Source organism: Sylvia atricapilla, chromosome 1 (genome assembly GCF_009819655.1).
Source record: "Sylvia atricapilla isolate bSylAtr1 chromosome 1, bSylAtr1.pri, whole genome shotgun sequence".
NCBI lineage: Eukaryota > Metazoa > Chordata > Aves > Passeriformes > Sylviidae > Sylvia > Sylvia atricapilla.
In genome coordinates, this window is record NC_089140.1 from 112450023 (window position 1) to 112467050 (window position 17028).

Genomic DNA, 17028 nt, shown 5'->3' on the forward strand with positions numbered 1-17028 from the left:
ACTGCTCTTCTCAAGTTTTTGGGAGGCAGCTGCTCATTTCTTCCTGAATGACAGGGAATTAAAAATTCACATCTTTTGGAAAGACTGCACTGGTCTTGGCTCTCCGTCCAGACCAAAGAAGATAACCCCTCCTGAAGTTCCAATTCATCACACTCTTCCTCACAGTAACCACAACTGTAACACTGCTCATCAGCCTACCTGGCCCAGCTTGAATCTTTCCTCTAACTGGCAGTATAATAAAGCTGCCATCAAGGAGTTGCAGTAGGAAGTGTGACTCACTAGTTGCTCACCATCCTTGAAGTCTTACCTCCAAGTTTTCCTTGTTTGTTTTGCCCCAGATAGCCACTCAGTTGAGGATTAAAAAAAAAAAAATTAAATTCAATACTCAGAAGAAAAATGAAAATGTGGAAATGGTCTTTAGTGTATAGCTCAAGTTAAGCTTCTGGGCTCTCCAGAGGAAACTCTTCACCCAAGTACTTCAAAACTAGTGCTGGTACCAAAATAGCTTGCCTTGTGTCATGAATAACATGTTATCTTTCAACCTTTGCAAAAATTCAAAATTTACTGAAAATATATACTTCTGAAATTCAAGAATAGCCTTTATTAAGTGATTACTGACCTAATTATGAAGCAACTGGTGCCTGAATTTCCAAATAACTGAAAATACTTCCACAGAAACACAGAAATTCAAGCAAGCAGAAACCACAAAAAAACATTTTATTGCAACAATGTCCCCATCATCAAGTGAGATGGCAAAAATTAAATTTTAATTAATTTTGCGTTTCTACCTTTTTATTTATGTAAATATAAATTCAAGAGTGTAAAATAAATCCACATATAAAACACAGAGGAAACATTCTCTTTCAGTGACTCCAAAAAAACCTTACATACTGAAGATTCATGACAAGTCATCCACTGTCCATTTTTCCAAGTATACAGGCAGGAAAGAATGCAGAAATTTATTCTCAAAAATCATCCTGTATAAAGTCCTTGAAGTACTTAAGTAATATTTAGTAATCTCATTCTTGAGCTCATGGATGTAGATTCCAAGAAAAGAAGAGACAAACATCTCAAACTTCAGATTATTTAACCTCCATCTAAAATAACCCATTTAAAACAAGATTATGTTCAATTCTTATAGCTGAAGCATCACAATTACTTTATTAGTATCATTATTTTGGAAAACTATTTCCTATAACGTTTTCCTGCTTTTAAAATAAAGTCAGAATATTTATTTCAAATACTTTTGCTTCCTTATATGGTAAATATATTGCGGAAAGTAACTCCACATGCTGGTACAACAGGCCTTCATGAAATTCCATTTAAACATTACTATGATGTACCTTAAAAATAGGGACTACAGCATGAAATGCACCAAAAAGAGTCAGTGTCCTGGGATTGTGTCTGACCTTCCTTCTCAGATGCAACAAAATGCTAGTGTAATTTAAAGTGAATATTGGACTGCTAGACCATATGAATATTAGTTGGTTATAAATATTTGGAATGGGAACATTACTGCTTTAGAAATATGTGATTATTTTGTTCATTGTTTTACACAAGAAGTGCCACCAGTGTTATAAAATATATCATGGAGGATATTTTAATGGCAATGTTTTTCATTTGGTCTAACAGGCATACATTTCCAATGACTGAGGTTTTTAATACCTATCATGCCAAATTCTTAATGAACTGTTTACCCTCATGGTTATGTTACAACAGAATGAAGAAATTAAGATGGTAAAAACAAAGTTAAAAATGAGAACTGCAAATAACTTCACAACTAGAAGAGGAAAAATCATTGAAGGATTTAAATCAGCACTGTTGTGGGTCCCCACAGTTGCACTGCTACTCTTAGGTTTCCAAAAGATGCATATGATTTTATAAATATTTTTGTGCTAAGAGCCATGCTCAGAAACAAAATATAGGCTGGCACAAGTCTATCTTCCTGGAGATGCATGTTAAGTATAAAATTCACTTACTAAAGTGCATTTGCTGAACAAATTCTAACTTCTACTATTATAGCTATCCCAATAAGCAATACAAACTAAACTTTGTTGAAATTCTACCTCTACTTAAAAGCAGTAAATATAGATGACTGAAATCTAAATTACAATCCTGAATTACCAAACTTTTTGACTCAATGCTGTGAGCTCTAGAAATAAACAAAATGTATTGTCCTATGCTTCCCACAAATGAGGGATTGCCTCTAGTTAGAAATACTGACAAGTGTAGAATGGAGTTAAGTATAAGCAGAGCTGAAGTAAGCATTGTTTTGCTTCCTATTCAATATGGTGTTTCTTTAAGGCTCTGAGAGAAGCTGTTAGTTGTTGCAAGATCTTTTGGCAAAAGATAAATGCAGAAGTAGCAGGGTCATCTGACATTTCAGAACTTGTATTTTCATATTTCACTAAAGCCAGCTCATTCAGTGTCTGTATACATTTATTGCACTTGTGTTGTTGGAATATACCTATACCAACATAGTAATAATGATTGCAACAAAGCCATAGTAAAATAAACTTTAAAAGGGTCTGATTTGGACATTAGAAGGTAAGTGTCTGCATGTTTAAAAGGTTTCCCTAATAGTAATAAATACAGACAAATTGCTCATCAATTCAGATGCACATGTTTAACCAATTATTTAGCATATATAAAATTTCACTCATTCTTTTATCAATACAAATCTGTCAGGGATCCAAAAAAGACTTACCATGCAAAATATTGATTAGTGCTGCATAATGGAATATATATTTCTATCAGAGTTAAAACAGTATTTTTTTAAATTTAAAGAAAAATAGACTTTTAAAAAGGGATTCTACTGTCGAATGCAAGTCTTCCTTGTAGCAAAGACAAGATAGAGACAAGTTACCATTTATCGCTGTACTTCAGTCTTGATGAAAGACTAATAATAATTTGTCCACCTACTTCTTAATAAATGCTACATTTTCAAGAATAAAGGAACTATCAGTAGGCATTATTTCTACTTAAAACAAGTTATTTTTCTCTGTAATAGGTCAAGTATGCTTTTAAAGATTCAGGTAAGGGTAGACTCATAATTTTCTCTCTCAACAGATTTCGAGGAGGCTCTTCTGGCTTCAAGGCCTCACTGTGATCTTTTTCCTCCTCCTCTTTGTTATCATCTTCCATTTTTTCATCTTCTTCGCTATCTAGAGGCTGAGGAATGAGCTGATTACCAACAAACACATAGGTGTTAATCCTGCGTCTACGACATCTTCTGCGTTTGCGTTTCGGAGGAGCCTTCTGAGCAATACCCTTGGCTTTCATCTCCTCGTTTATGAAGTTTCTAAGAGTGCGTCTGATATATATTCGAGCTAGGTCCTGGAGGTTCCTAACAGCACATGGAGCTAAAATGAAAGAAAACTAAGTTATACTAAGCAAAATTTCCCTCTAGCAAAAAAACCCAACCCCAAACTAGCTGCAATGCAATGAGACTAACATTCAAAAACAGTTAATTTGAAATTTTAGTAAATTATACAATATGCAAATGACACAAGGTTAGCTGGTATCGCCTTGACAAACTCTGTAGCACAGTCCAGGAAACAAAGAGGTCTTTTAACAGATGTGCAAGAGAAGTAGAAAGCATGAGCAGATCACTAAAATAAATTTAAGAAATTATACAACAATTACTGTCACTTTTTAGCACCTGGCACATCTTGGCATCTACTGCTACCGCTGTTAACATCCTGTTGTGGGAAAACAATTTCTAACCCTGTGCTACATTTGTTAAGGCAATTTCCTTTCTTCTGCATCTTTCTTTTGTTCACTTCCTGCTGAATCTAACTGATGAGGGAGAGATATGTCTAATTCACAGGTGACAAGCCAGATAAGCCACCTGCATTTTGCAGAACAAGAATCAAAACTCCTCAAGTCCTAAAGAGAGAAAAACCCAAACCAACAAGTAAGGAAAAAGTCAAAACTTTATCTTTTCCAATAACAGCCGGGTGATGACAAAATATTACTTGGCTATTGACACCTGCCCTAGATAAGCCATGGATGGCAAATTCTAAGGAAAACAAAAACAAAAAAGCACACCAGCTAAGGCTGAAGTTTGTTCAACTTTCTTATGTGTCACTTGTCTTTCTGTACAGAATATCATTAAATTACTGGGAACTAAAGCAAAGAAGTTGTTACTGAAGAAACAATTTCGAAATTGCACTTCCAGAAAATCCATTCAGCTATAAAAGCTCTGGATGTAGTTTAAGCAAGATCTATCGTTACATAAAATTACTTCAGCTGCAGACTAATTAATTTATCTGAGACAGAAAGGATATTAAGACTGACAAAACTGATTTCAGGCCATGCCAAGGGGGGGCGGGGGGGAGAGTCCCATTTTTTTAGTGTAGAATCAACTCAAAATTCAAGAACAAAACCCTATCTAACTACCCAGATCTAGTTTATAAATTCATGGAAACAAACCATGATTGCACATTGTATGCCAATTATAACAAATGCAAGCATTCTTTAATGGGAGGAACAGGATGCAAAATTTTGGATATTTACTGTCCATGTATTTCCATTTGTCTACTTTCAGTAAACTGTATCCTAACCAATAAGTACACTGATAAAATAAAGCTTTTAACACAACCTCTGTAGTTTGCTACAAAAAAAAGTCTCTACTTCGAGCATAGCTGACAGGCATTTTACATGTGAGAGTTATTTTAGTCTATATATAACCCTACATATGTGTCAGAAAGCATTCAAGAGCTGTCCAAAGTATGGCACAGACTCTGTGCTTACTTAGTAATGACATCTGCAACCTCTGACTAAAGTTTACAGAAGAAGCACGTTCACTAGACTACTTTGAACTAAGATAAATTATAGGACTGTGGATTTGAAACAAATAGAGAATGTTACTGTAAAGGAGAAAATAGATTAAAATTTTATTTACTGAGCTTCAGCACACTCCTTTTTACACCCCCACCCTTTCCATATACACCCGACACACCCACAAGAACACCTTTGCTTTATTTTTAAGTTTTCAAATAAAACCAGATCCACCTGAGCAGTGGAAAGCCTATCTCACTGATCTCATTTTATAGTGCAACTTCAAGACTCCAACACTTTTTTCTTTTAAATGTGAACAATACCACATTTTTCTCACTAAAAACTCACTTTGAAATTATAACATAGGAAACACCCTTCTTGTATTACCATTCGGCTCTGAATGTCCATGGTCTGCACTCCTCATTCTGAAAATTTAGGAATGTTGATATAAAATCCTCTTTTGTTCTAGGGAATTAGACTGCATAAAATCCTCCTAAAGTTCGCCTAGCCACCTCTATATTTCATTGTTACACATAACACAATCTATGGATTACAGATCGAACAGTGGGAAAAAAAAGTCTTGAACTAGTAAGTTAATTTTAGGAAATTACTTCTGAGGGCTCAAAACAAGTATTAAAACAACAAAAAAATTCTGCATAGGAATAGATTATATAAAGGAAATTATCTTCTATATTGTGCATAAAAAGCGTAAAAGTACCTATCATAGCAAGCTTACACACTCTCAAAATTAATAGCCAGATCAGTAGTTACAGGCAATGCAAGCTGATAGGACATCCTGGACTCCTGAAGGGCTCAGATCAGTTTCAGAGTTAAAACATGTTATCTTTCAGGCTCTTTCTTGGGTTTATTTAAGTTCCCACATGCTACCATAGTGCTGTGCTCTACTCCTAGCCCTGACAACTCTGACAGAGTATTTCAACTCTACGTTTTTCTTTGTCAGCTTTTTCTCCATCCCTGTATTCATCCTATCTTACCATTTGGCAACAGGCGTACTTCCAAAGACTTTCTAAATACCTTTACTACCTCTGCTCAAAGCATTGCAGCTAGAAAGTCAATCCTGATGACTAATAGCAAACAGCTAGGTAGGACTATAGCCACTGCAGGCAGACATAAAGCACACTTGGGCTTATTAATATCCTGTAATACCACAGCCCCAGTTTACACCTCTTCCTTCAGCTCAGGGGGAAGAGAAAAAAAAAATCTTTAGTAGACCATGAGAAAATCAGCACTGTGAGGGACCTAATATTGGCTGGCTACTTTATCTACATCACTGTAATAGAGAAGCTGAACTTAAAAGGAAAAGGCAGCTGGAAAAACAAGCTGGAAACATTCTATTATCTAAATTCAGAATATTCACTACGAAGCAACACAGACCATGCACCAGGAGCACACCAACATATCAGTGAGCTACTGTTTTGCTAAATGGAACATATCCACAGCACAGCCTCTCAACTTTCAGGCCACCAACATCAGGCACTGTAATATCCCTGCAAGCCAAAGGGAGGGAGCACGAACTTACGCAGTCCTACAGTGTCATGTTTGCCATTGTCATTTCTGTTTGGTTGCACTAGTGGAGCAAATGAAACAGCAAGGATATTCTTACTTTCCCATGTGTTCTGTCCTGTTCTCAAGATCTGTGTCAGCTGCAAACAAAACAAAACAAAACAAAATTAGTGGTTACAATTTTGTCACAGTCAATACTATTCAGATTGGTTTCAAACACACTGCTGTTTTGTTTTGCTTCAAAATTAATGAATTATGGCTGTTTTATGAACAGGAAGGACTTTGATAATCCTTGAAATATCACTTGGTCACTAGAGTACTGAATAAGGCTATTTGGTAACAGGAAGAGATGCAGCAGGAAAACATAAGGCCCTAAGGAAAAAGCTGAGGTAAGTTTGTTTTTTTCCTCATTTTTCCAGAAGATCAAAGAATACTCTAGATTGGAAGCAAACTCTGGAGGCCTACCCTCCTCCTTGAACAGGGCCAACTTCAAAGTTACATCAGAATCTTTTCTGATTAAGTGAAAAAAGATCTGGGACTGAGATTCCTCAACTGTCTAGGCAATCTGCTGTAGTGTTCAAGCGTTCTTACTATGAAAAACCGTTTTCCTTATTTGCAGGCAAAAAGCTCCCTTGCTGCCAATTTGTAATGCTGTTTCAGTATGCTGTGCACCTGTGATGAGAACTGGACTCCTGTCTACCAGGTAAATTCTTCATCCCTTCAGGAAGACAGGAATTAAACATTCCCTTGGTGTTTTTCCACAAGGTAGATCATCTCAGATCTTGCAGCTGCTCTGCATACTCTGTATGCTCTAAGCACCTATCCATTTGTATATAAGGTAAAAATAGTCACAGTTCTAATTTTTCTCTTAAATTGTGACTACTTATAAGTTGGATTCCGTCAATTTCAACTGACAGTATCTTAGCTGAATAAATAATGAAATTATTTATGGAACAGAATAACGTAGGCTATGCTTAAATGCCTTTGGTATTTTAAGACAACAAATAACATGAGGATTCTTTTTTCAAAGTAAAGTAACTAACATGCTTATCAACAAGCATTTTAGTAATTATCTGTATTTAGGAGGACATCAAATTAAGCCACATGATCTGCCTTTCTCAATTTCCCTATCAGTAAAATAGGGAGAATAATACTTACCATTGAGAAGCCTTTTGAGGTCTAAGGATGAAAAGTGATAAAAGTGCCAAATATTATTAAAATAATATGTTCCTGTCTGAAAAGCGTTAAATCTAACACTGAAAAGCAACACTGAAAACTGCTGTGAATACAGACATTTTTCCCTCATTTTTTCCTCTCCTTCCAGTGTCCTTCTAATCATAGTTATTTTGTATTCTTTGAAATCAATTCTCCTGGTTTAGAAGTGGTTTCTTGCTTTTGAAGTACTGACTGAAAATGTCTGTATGGCAAGGAGATTTCAAAGCAGTTCTGCTATAACACACAGGAAATAGTATGAAATAGACTTTGTTAAAAGCAGGATAGTGATGCTTTCCTACAAAAATAAGGGAAAAAAGTTCAAGACTTCATTAAAAAGATTAGTATCTGCTTAACTGCAACAATACACCAAATCAAGGCATTGTTAGTTGAACATTAACTTAGTCAAATATATATTTCAAAACCATTCTTTGAATTACGTATTTCTCATACTAGAAGATAAAAAGGGGAAATTGTCACTAAGTCACCTGATCTTCTATAGGCATTACTAAAATGCCTCCAACTTTCAATAAAATTTTCATGTAGTTTTCATGGTCTTTCTGGACTCCAGCTCCACAGTATATCCGGTCATATTGATGACTGTCTGAGGCTATTTCCAAACAATTACCAACCACAAAGGCAGGTTCACAGAACTCAAATCTAAGGGGAAAAAGAAAAAAAGAAAGAAGGGACATATTTCAAACTAGGATTTTCAAGAAAAGGCAGTCCAGATAAAGACAGAAAAATGTATTTCACATCCTCCCGTATATAATGAAAAATGATTAGCATACATAATTTAAAAGTTTGTATTATGACATTACTTTGAAAATAATCTATTTTTTTTCTGCCACATCAGGGATCACTGAAGAAAGAGTCTTAAGCAGTTACAATTATGTATTATGCAAAACAGAGAAAGCTTCAAAACATCACCTTCCTAACTATAAGCAAGATTCATCCAAAGAAATCTTAAGCCATATGGTACAAGTGCCACTAAAACAGTATGTTTATCAACAATGAGTGATATCCAGGCTGTTGAATAAACACTGAAAATCAGTTTCATTTCAAAGTAGCTCCCCTCCATTTTCAATCAGTTAGGGTCTTTTTAAAGATGCATTTTTCTCTACCTCCCAAATTTCCACCTTGAGCCCAATCCACTTTTCCCCAAAAAGGAATCCAATGGAAAAGTCTGATATTTTTTTGACCACACACAAAGGAAAAAAAAAAAAAAAAAAAAAAAGAAGATTCATTATCTCAGAAACATCTCATTTTCATCAGTAAACAGAAGTGATACAACTGCATTTCAGTGAACCTAAGTTTATAACACAAGTTGCAAGGACTGTAAGTGTTCTCTCTCACTGTATAAAATACCAAAGGAGGAATGTACACGGCAGTACTTTATTGCTAAAGCTGCATATGTTCTCCACAAGACTGTTATTTTCTGACATTTTTTAAATCTCTAAAGCATGTTACTGCTTCAGCTGTTAACACCATAATAAAATTTACCATTTTGTAAAAAAATTCCTTGAGTGAATAACCGTACATCTTCCCCAAGTACTTTATATATAAGAAGAGAGATTACAAAGTAGCTCATAGAAAAGAATTTATTATTTTCTTTGAAAAAGATATTACATAAAACCTAACAGCCTTATTGTTGCATGAAAAAGTCCATGAACTTCATCTGGCAGTAATAAAGTCCAGTGCATCTCAAACAGCATCCAGAAGGAATGAATTTTTCTAAAAACTTCAAATACATGTAGCTATTTTATGAACTTTATGGCTGACTGTCAATGGAAAACAATTTTTCTTTTTGCTTGGCTAGCATTAGCAAATCCCAGTACAATACTTGACAACATTCAAATCAATATTTTTTCAGTTACAGTAAAGTTGGCAGCTTTCACTGCTCGGGGATGAAGCCTGTAAGGCTTGACTGACTTTCTGATCTAGAGGGCTGACATTAACAAATCAGGAAATTGAAGTTTTAGCTGGAAATATATTTTTCCCTCCAAGATGGGATGCTTGATCTTGAAAATACTTCACTGCTTCTTTCTTGCACTAGTCAAGACAGACCCCAGAATCTTTTAACAATTACTGCATGGTTCTCTCTCATGCACTTCTTGTGGTCAACAGTCCATGTTTTCGCTTCCAAATTCAGAGGCGGGTGGAGGGTTGGGGGAAGAAAGCTACAAAAAACACTGGTTAACTGAAGAGAAAAAACAGAGGTAGAATTGGAGTGGGGATAAATTGCCTTGTTCCACAAAACTTAGAAAGTGAAGCTAGACTGGCCTGAACCGCACTTGAAATAATTTCAGATTAACAGATCTGAACAGAAAGATCTAGAAATACATTAAATAAGGCTAAATGCTGGAAAGAAAATAAAATCCAAGACACTGATCAATCTGCTGAAGAAGTAAATCGCATTTTGTAAGCACCTGAGCTATCATGTTCTTTCCTACATTTTCTACATTCCACATACAGGTCAATCAGGCAGTTTATGCCATGGTTTTCATTTCAGATTACCTACAGTTTACATCATGCATTACCACATCAATTTAATTCAAAACTTTTAGTAAAGTACTTTTGTGGCCTTAAAAAGTAAAAGGAAGAAGGGGGAGGAGGCAGGGAGAGAATGAATATGGTACTCTTCCAAAATGTAGTTTTAAATCTTGACAGAGTCCCTGGTTATTTTCAGAAAAATGAAGATAGCCTCCCTGCCTGCCTGCCCCCACAGCTTTTGCATCTTCTCCAAATACTCTTCTAAAACCTACTAAATTTATTACCAGATAATCCTGTTTCCTGTACTAGAAACTACCCTAAAAACTCATGAATACACTGGTCACACCCTCTTAAAACAAGGAGGAACACCAAACTGTCCAAGGAATACAAGACACAACAAAACCCCATGAAACATTCCCCAGACACAAAATATTCCACTGTAGTCTTCACTAATACAGTAAAAGCTGAAGATAATTTATCATTTAGCTCTGCAGTTTGCAACTGGAAGAGCACAAAGAGCAAATAAAGACCCAGACACAACTTCTTCATACATTTGTAAGACTAAGATGGGTTAAAGCACTAGAGACCAGCTCTGTCTACACCACTTTCAATTGTCCGGACTGTGCTCCCTCCATGCTATTAGCAGAGTTTTGTGAAGGCACAAAGCTCATTACTAAAACAGCTGTTTATTGTTCCATTTATTTTAAAAAATACCTTCTTCCTCCACATAGTTTTTCAGCTAGTTTCAACCCAGTCTGTCAACAGGTGGTCTTCCTGACAGACTCATTTCCCACCGCAAAACTAAACAGTTTATGGACTAGGTTACATGTAATTTCTGAAGACACCTCTTTAATCCATGTCAGATGAAAAACGAGGTCTAATCAGCTCATCTGGCCATGCAATGCTCGCCCTCAGCTGGCCTGAATTAATATGCTAGCTGCTGGTGGGCTGCTAGTTCAGGAACTGCTGCATGTAGTTCCCTGTTATCCAGAAAGGTAGAAGAAATGGGAAGAACAGGTGATAAACTGTCTCTGGTAACAGCAGCATGCCTGTTTAAAAGCCAATCCCTCTTCATTTGGGCTTCTCAGGAAATTATTCAGAAATAACTGCTTCATTTGTTAGGGTATGAACAGTGACTCATAGCAGATATACCTGAAATACAAGAAAAGCATACTGCTTTCCTCCTTCGTAGAAAACCACTTTTCATGGACTATTTAAGTTGTAGAACAGTGAATCTTGCTCCTCCACACTCCCATGAAACATAGATCTCAGTTATGCAACAAGACTCTTTCCCAGATCCCTGAATCTTAAGATGATTTGCATTTATGCACACACCTCTGAATCAGAAAGAGTTGATAAAGGTATGTACCCTTTTCTTGCATTTTCCCAATCCAGTAATATGAGATGACCTTTGAACACAGACTGAAGTATAATTCTGAAAATTCTGCTAACTTGCCTAAGTAATCTTCAAAAGAAGTAAAGTTTAGATTGGTTTTATCCAAATATATGAGACGCCATCAATTGATCAGGCAGTTATTTAAAACTTAAATACAAAGGTTCTACAAATACAAGAAAGTACTCGATATTAAGAATACCTACCAGGCACATTACAAGCATGTTAGTCTTACAGTAGGAAAGCAGTATCAACCATATTAGGTCAAGTTCCATTTTAAAACAGTCAAACCCCAATTCTTTTAGTACTAATTGTCCTTATATCCAAAGAAGTTTCTTTTATTCCTATCGTATCTGGCGTATCAAAACAGACCAGATATTACACTTCATTCTATGTTACATGCTGTGTTTTATTAATATTGATGAAAATAAAATTGTTTATTGCTTTAACATGCAGTACCGACAAACGTAATACAACTATCAAGCAGAGCTAATATGTCACTTAAATTTTATTTCCAAGCTGAAATGGAACTAAGAATTGCCAAGTGTTCTTTAATGTTTGTTCACCTCTACCATGTGACCAGGGTGGCTTTACAGAGCATTATATTGGTAACATGAAGTAGTCCTATTTCACACATCAGATAACAAAAAGAAGGGAAAAAAGCGCTCAAACTATCTGGAAAAGTTTTAGTCACTTCAGGCTCTTCAGTTGAATCTGCTATCTTGATTACAAGAGAACCAACAGCCAAGAACACAGAAATTAAGCATTCCCATTACAGATAACATGGCAACAGAAAAATCTGTTTAAACAAACACTTGCCACAGAATAAAATTAAGCACACACAAATCACATGTAGCAATGGCCCAGGATAACCAAGCAGTTTCAAGCGTGGAAGACTTTTGCATAGGAAGGGCATCTCAAATTTGTACTCAACATGGCCACGGTAAATTAAGAAAAAAACCAGTCTGTTGAATTTAAAGTGAGTTTTTGTCTTTGCTGCAAAAACTAAAGAAAATTATCAAGTAATAGATTGTAACTGTCCATGTTTTTAAGTTAGAGTCCCTATAGATAGCAACATAGCAAAGTAGTACTACTGTAATAAAACAGACAACCATTCAAAACATTTATGGCAAAGACTTAAGGTTAAGTTTGTTGCTCTTGTATCCATATCCACCAATCTAGTACATGTGTCATAGCAAAACACCAAATAAAAAAAAGCAGGAGAATATGGCACTAGCCTACCCTAGTAGCCAGGATTTTTTACAAGGGGATTCACTGGTTGGTCCTAATTTGATACCCCCCTCCATGAACCCTACCTTTAATTACTTCTAGCTCTGAATACCTACAGGTCACTTCTTGGGCTAAGCTCTTCAACCTATACAACCTCCATGTATGCAGGATGTTATGCTGATGTCTTGTGAAGATGAAACCAGGTGTAAAGAGGTATGGATTGTCTCCTTTTTTGTTATTTTAAGAGGTAAATATAATTGATTTTTTTAAAAAAGAACAAGGTCAATAAAATTGGAGAAAAATATCAAGTAATTTGAAGGGAAAAAAAAGTCAGCATCCACAGATTTGTATCTGAAGGAAACAGTAAAACATGTTATAAGATTAAGAAAAGCAATACTGGCAAACCACTTAAAACTGTTTTTGCTATGAGAAGAATTATTTAGCTCTTAAAACCAGCACCACTCTAGCTACATTTTACACCTCTTGACTACTACATTCACATCAAAATATCATCTGACAGTACACTTCTGCCTATCCCCATAATTACTAATCACACTCCTATCTCTCAGCTTACTGTTCATAGCCTTAAAGAAAGAAAATCCATGTCAGCATTAATTTAGTATGCTTTCTTCCTATCCACGCACGTTTCCTTTAATTGGTCAACTCAAAGCTCTAAAAAGCATGAATTCACATTCAGTACCATCAAACTGGTTTAAGCACTTCCCTTCAAATTGGAAATTTATTTAAATTTATTTAAATTTGGAGCACAAAGGACTACTGTTCAACTTTAATAATGTATAAGAAAAGGCTGGCAAGTTGTTAACATTTGTCATGTGAACTACAGTGACACTGTATTAGAAGAAAGAATTTCACACAAGTCTTTGCAGGGGGAAAAAAAAAACCAAAAACATAACATATCTTAATAAATATTTCAAAACAGAATAGTAAATCCAGCATAAGAACTCATAGAATTAGCTTTATATCAAACTACCCTTAAACCATCAAATACATTAATAACCAGACACTGAAATGAATCTGCAAAATGTGTAGAGTCTGAAAATATGTGATAAAACATTAATCAGTTTTCCTTACTGTGATGAGGAAGTAACACTCACTTTTGTCCTATACTAATGTACTTTCATCCTAGTTGTAATATACTGCTGGCCATACTTTCCGGAAACGGACTCTTCAGGATTGTGGAAGAAGAGAGGAAAGAAGGAAACAAACCCCCCACCAGTTCTGGCATATTTGTTGGTGAAGAGAAACAAACCCAAAAAGTGGTAAAATGAGTTCCATGCTGACTTAAAGACAGACTGAAAAGCTACACATCATTTAATCTAGAAAGGTGTGGCTTCTTTGTGCAGTTGCACTAAGAATACAATCTCAGAGCTTCCATTATATCACACAAGAATTTCCTAAATCAGTAATCTTACTCCAAGCATTCCTAGGACTTAGTGTTTGAACACTAATGTATTTACTAAAAGAAACTTTGAAGTTCTCAAATAATTCAGTACATTTTTCAGGTTTTAAGACTTTTGTTCTTTGAAAACAACAGATGAAGGTGAATATTCATACAGCTTTATGTCATGTAACATGCTACAAGAACATGCAACAGATTAATTAAGTATCTTTTTATTTATATGACTCATTAGTGTCTCCCATTTCACTTGACTGTGAAAGTGCTTTAGAGCTTTCACCTATCTAACACCAGTCAGATATAAAGTTAAACAATTTTTAGAGTGTTAATTCTTTTCCTATGAAGTAGGGCCATATCAGGGCAAGATGCCAAGCTCTTTCCACCTTTTCTCTAGTTCTTTCTCCATTGTTCATTCCATCTCATTTAAGTATTTTTCCAAGCTCTCTGAACTAGTCTTTGGCTCCTTTATAAATGCATATTTATGTATTTCTAGCATGCTTTGCTGAAAAGTTACACACCTTTTACCCACTGGTACTGTTGATACCTTTTGCATGTATACTAGAAATACTAGAAAACAAACAAATTAAAATATTACATCTTTGAAAAGCTCTCATTGTAGACTTCATTTAAAGTCCCTTATATCCAACTAAAATAGTAATTTTAATCAGCATTATAGTAATAGCCAGAAGTGACACTGGCAAAATTTCTATTCAATACTTCTGTTGCTACAGTCCTGGACATTTTTTCAGCTTCCAGGCAATGCTATAGGGATGGTGGGAAATCTGTACCTCTACCTTACTTGTACTTGTCGTTTTTCCATCTCTGAATAAAAATGTCTTTCTTCTTAGCTATCTTGTCCATGGTTTTTTATATTCTCACCTATTCATTGAGTGGACCAAAGCACATTATTCAATCACTTTTGAAGAAAAAGCCAAACACCAGCTCTTAAAAATATGATATGACACTCTAACTTCAACATCGATTTACAAAATTTAACCTAAATAATATAACTTCATTATATTATATCTGAAGTTTAATAGTAAAAGGAAAAGTAATACTGAAGGAATGACTTTTTAGCAATTCCACAGAGAATCTTAAGAAAAAATGAACAGGCATAGGGAAGCAAGAAAAAAATTATTACCATTTCAGTTTACTGTCAAGGTCCTATGATACCCATGGAAAAAAATCAAAAGAAAGATTTGTCTGTTACCAAAAAGTAGAGAAGTATTTTCTTTCTATTTTTAGTGAAACAGAAAATGATTTTATAGGTTAACAGCTGTATTTTCTACTGTGGATTTTTGTGAAACAATAGCTTTTATGGGAGCCATACACCAAGTATTGTCATCACTTGTTTTGATGTAGGAAAAAATTTAAGTACTACCAAAACTTGTAGACATAAGGGATTTCCAAAGGCAGTATCCACCACGGGATTTATTTTTAAAATTTGCTGTTCTAAAGGCAAGAATATCAATTTTTGCTACTATCAAATACTTGGAAAACACAGGATTAGTTCCTCCCCAGGTATGAGTACATTCAATTATCTTTGGAACCTTCTGGTTTACAAGGTAAAGAATGAGAAGTAGTATTTCCCTTAAACCTCTAAATAAAAAAAAAAAAATTAAAAAGACTATGCCTCAAATCCTTGTTTTCCTTCCCTTGTGGTTTAACATAACCTCTGGCTCGAAGAATCCCACTGCCTGTGTTGCTCTGATTAGATTAAATCTCAAAAATAATTCACTCACCACAAGTAAGCATTATTTACACTACCTAGAATTAAGTTAACAGCAAGATTTAAACTGAGAAAGCCATCATGAAGTTTTGGAGACAGTTTGCTTTTCCTGCTTAGATTTTTACTGCAATCACTAGCCATCTGACCAGAAGGAGCTCTATTTTTTCTTTGTGTGTACACTAGGGACTAGCCTTTCAAATCTAATTTAATCTAAAAAGTGAGCATTATCGTCCTACCAGTAGCCTTACATTTCAATGAAGAAAAATACTCTGCTGGAAGATGTTTTTTACTGTTCTAAAATATCAACACAATCTACTACACAACTTGAGGAAGAAGTTTCACCCATAACAGTTATCCCAGAATTAGTACTAGGGTTCTTGTCACTTACCATTGAAGTGGATTCTTTTGATCCTGAGAAGGCTTGGTGATTTTCTTTCACAGCAGGGACTTCACCAGCTTACCCAGGTTTGGGTTTTGATAGGGTGCTAGAAGATGGGCAACCTAGCCTTGCCCTGTGGCTCTCTCTCCAAGCTGGATATTCTAGGTCTAGAAGTTGAATGGGAGCAGAAAAGACAACACATTCCCCTTCAATAAACAGGTGAAGCGGGGCCTGGTTCTTGAACATATGTGTGTTAGATAGAGCCTTCTTAAGGAATGATTCTTTTCCCCATAATTGGCATGCATTCTCTGAAGGTTTCAAGAACGAAAGAGAGCCTTACATATATTTCAGACCCAAAGAATTTAGTCTATACCTAAAATCTTTGTACCTCAACCATCATGACACTTCCAGATGTTTTCAAGAAATAATTCTCCTTTGCTTTTACTGGCAAACGTACATCAAGGCAGCATTTTATCTTTCAGAATGCACAACTCCACCTCCATTTAGAGGAAAACTTTTTTTTGTAGATTGGTGGGATATGGATACAGATACAAGTAATTGCTGAAATTATTTAAAACAGGTATCTGAGAGATCATCTTCTAATGAACAGTTCCAGAGGCCAAAACTGAGATAAGACCAGTCATCAGATAGAGAAGCCTCCCTTTAGGCTGAGAAAGAGACTCAAATCCTTCTGGACATGCTAATTTTATATACTGTCAGGTCTCTGGTGAAGTACCTTACCTGAATCATAGAAAAATAAACTTTCAATTGTACTTCAGCAACATTACTATCACAAATCAAAAAAGCAAGTTAAACTGGATCACACAGCACTACAACATTCACCCATACAAAGGGTATCAAAACAATAT

General features: G+C 35.4%; 1 protein-coding gene across 4 annotated transcripts in view; it reads right to left on the bottom strand.

The window, feature by feature from the left end:
- Nucleotides 1-686: 686 nt before the first annotated feature.
- The window catches only part of PCMTD1 (protein-L-isoaspartate (D-aspartate) O-methyltransferase domain containing 1), a 40996-nt gene continuing 24654 nt past the window's right edge, over nt 687-17028 (bottom strand). For 3 of the 4 annotated variants that reach the window (XM_066330937.1, XM_066330953.1, XM_066330946.1), the window contains exons 4-7: nt 8007-8178; nt 7465-7485; nt 6323-6446; nt 687-3362 (exon numbers count right to left, since the gene is read on the bottom strand). In XM_066330937.1, the coding sequence (XP_066187034.1) occupies nt 2992-3362; nt 6323-6446; nt 7465-7485; nt 8007-8178 (688 nt within the window). In that variant the 3' untranslated portion in view covers nt 687-2991. The remainder of the gene's footprint in view (nt 3363-6322; nt 6447-7464; nt 7486-8006; nt 8179-17028) is intronic. The other variant, XM_066330962.1, reaches the window with a different exon arrangement.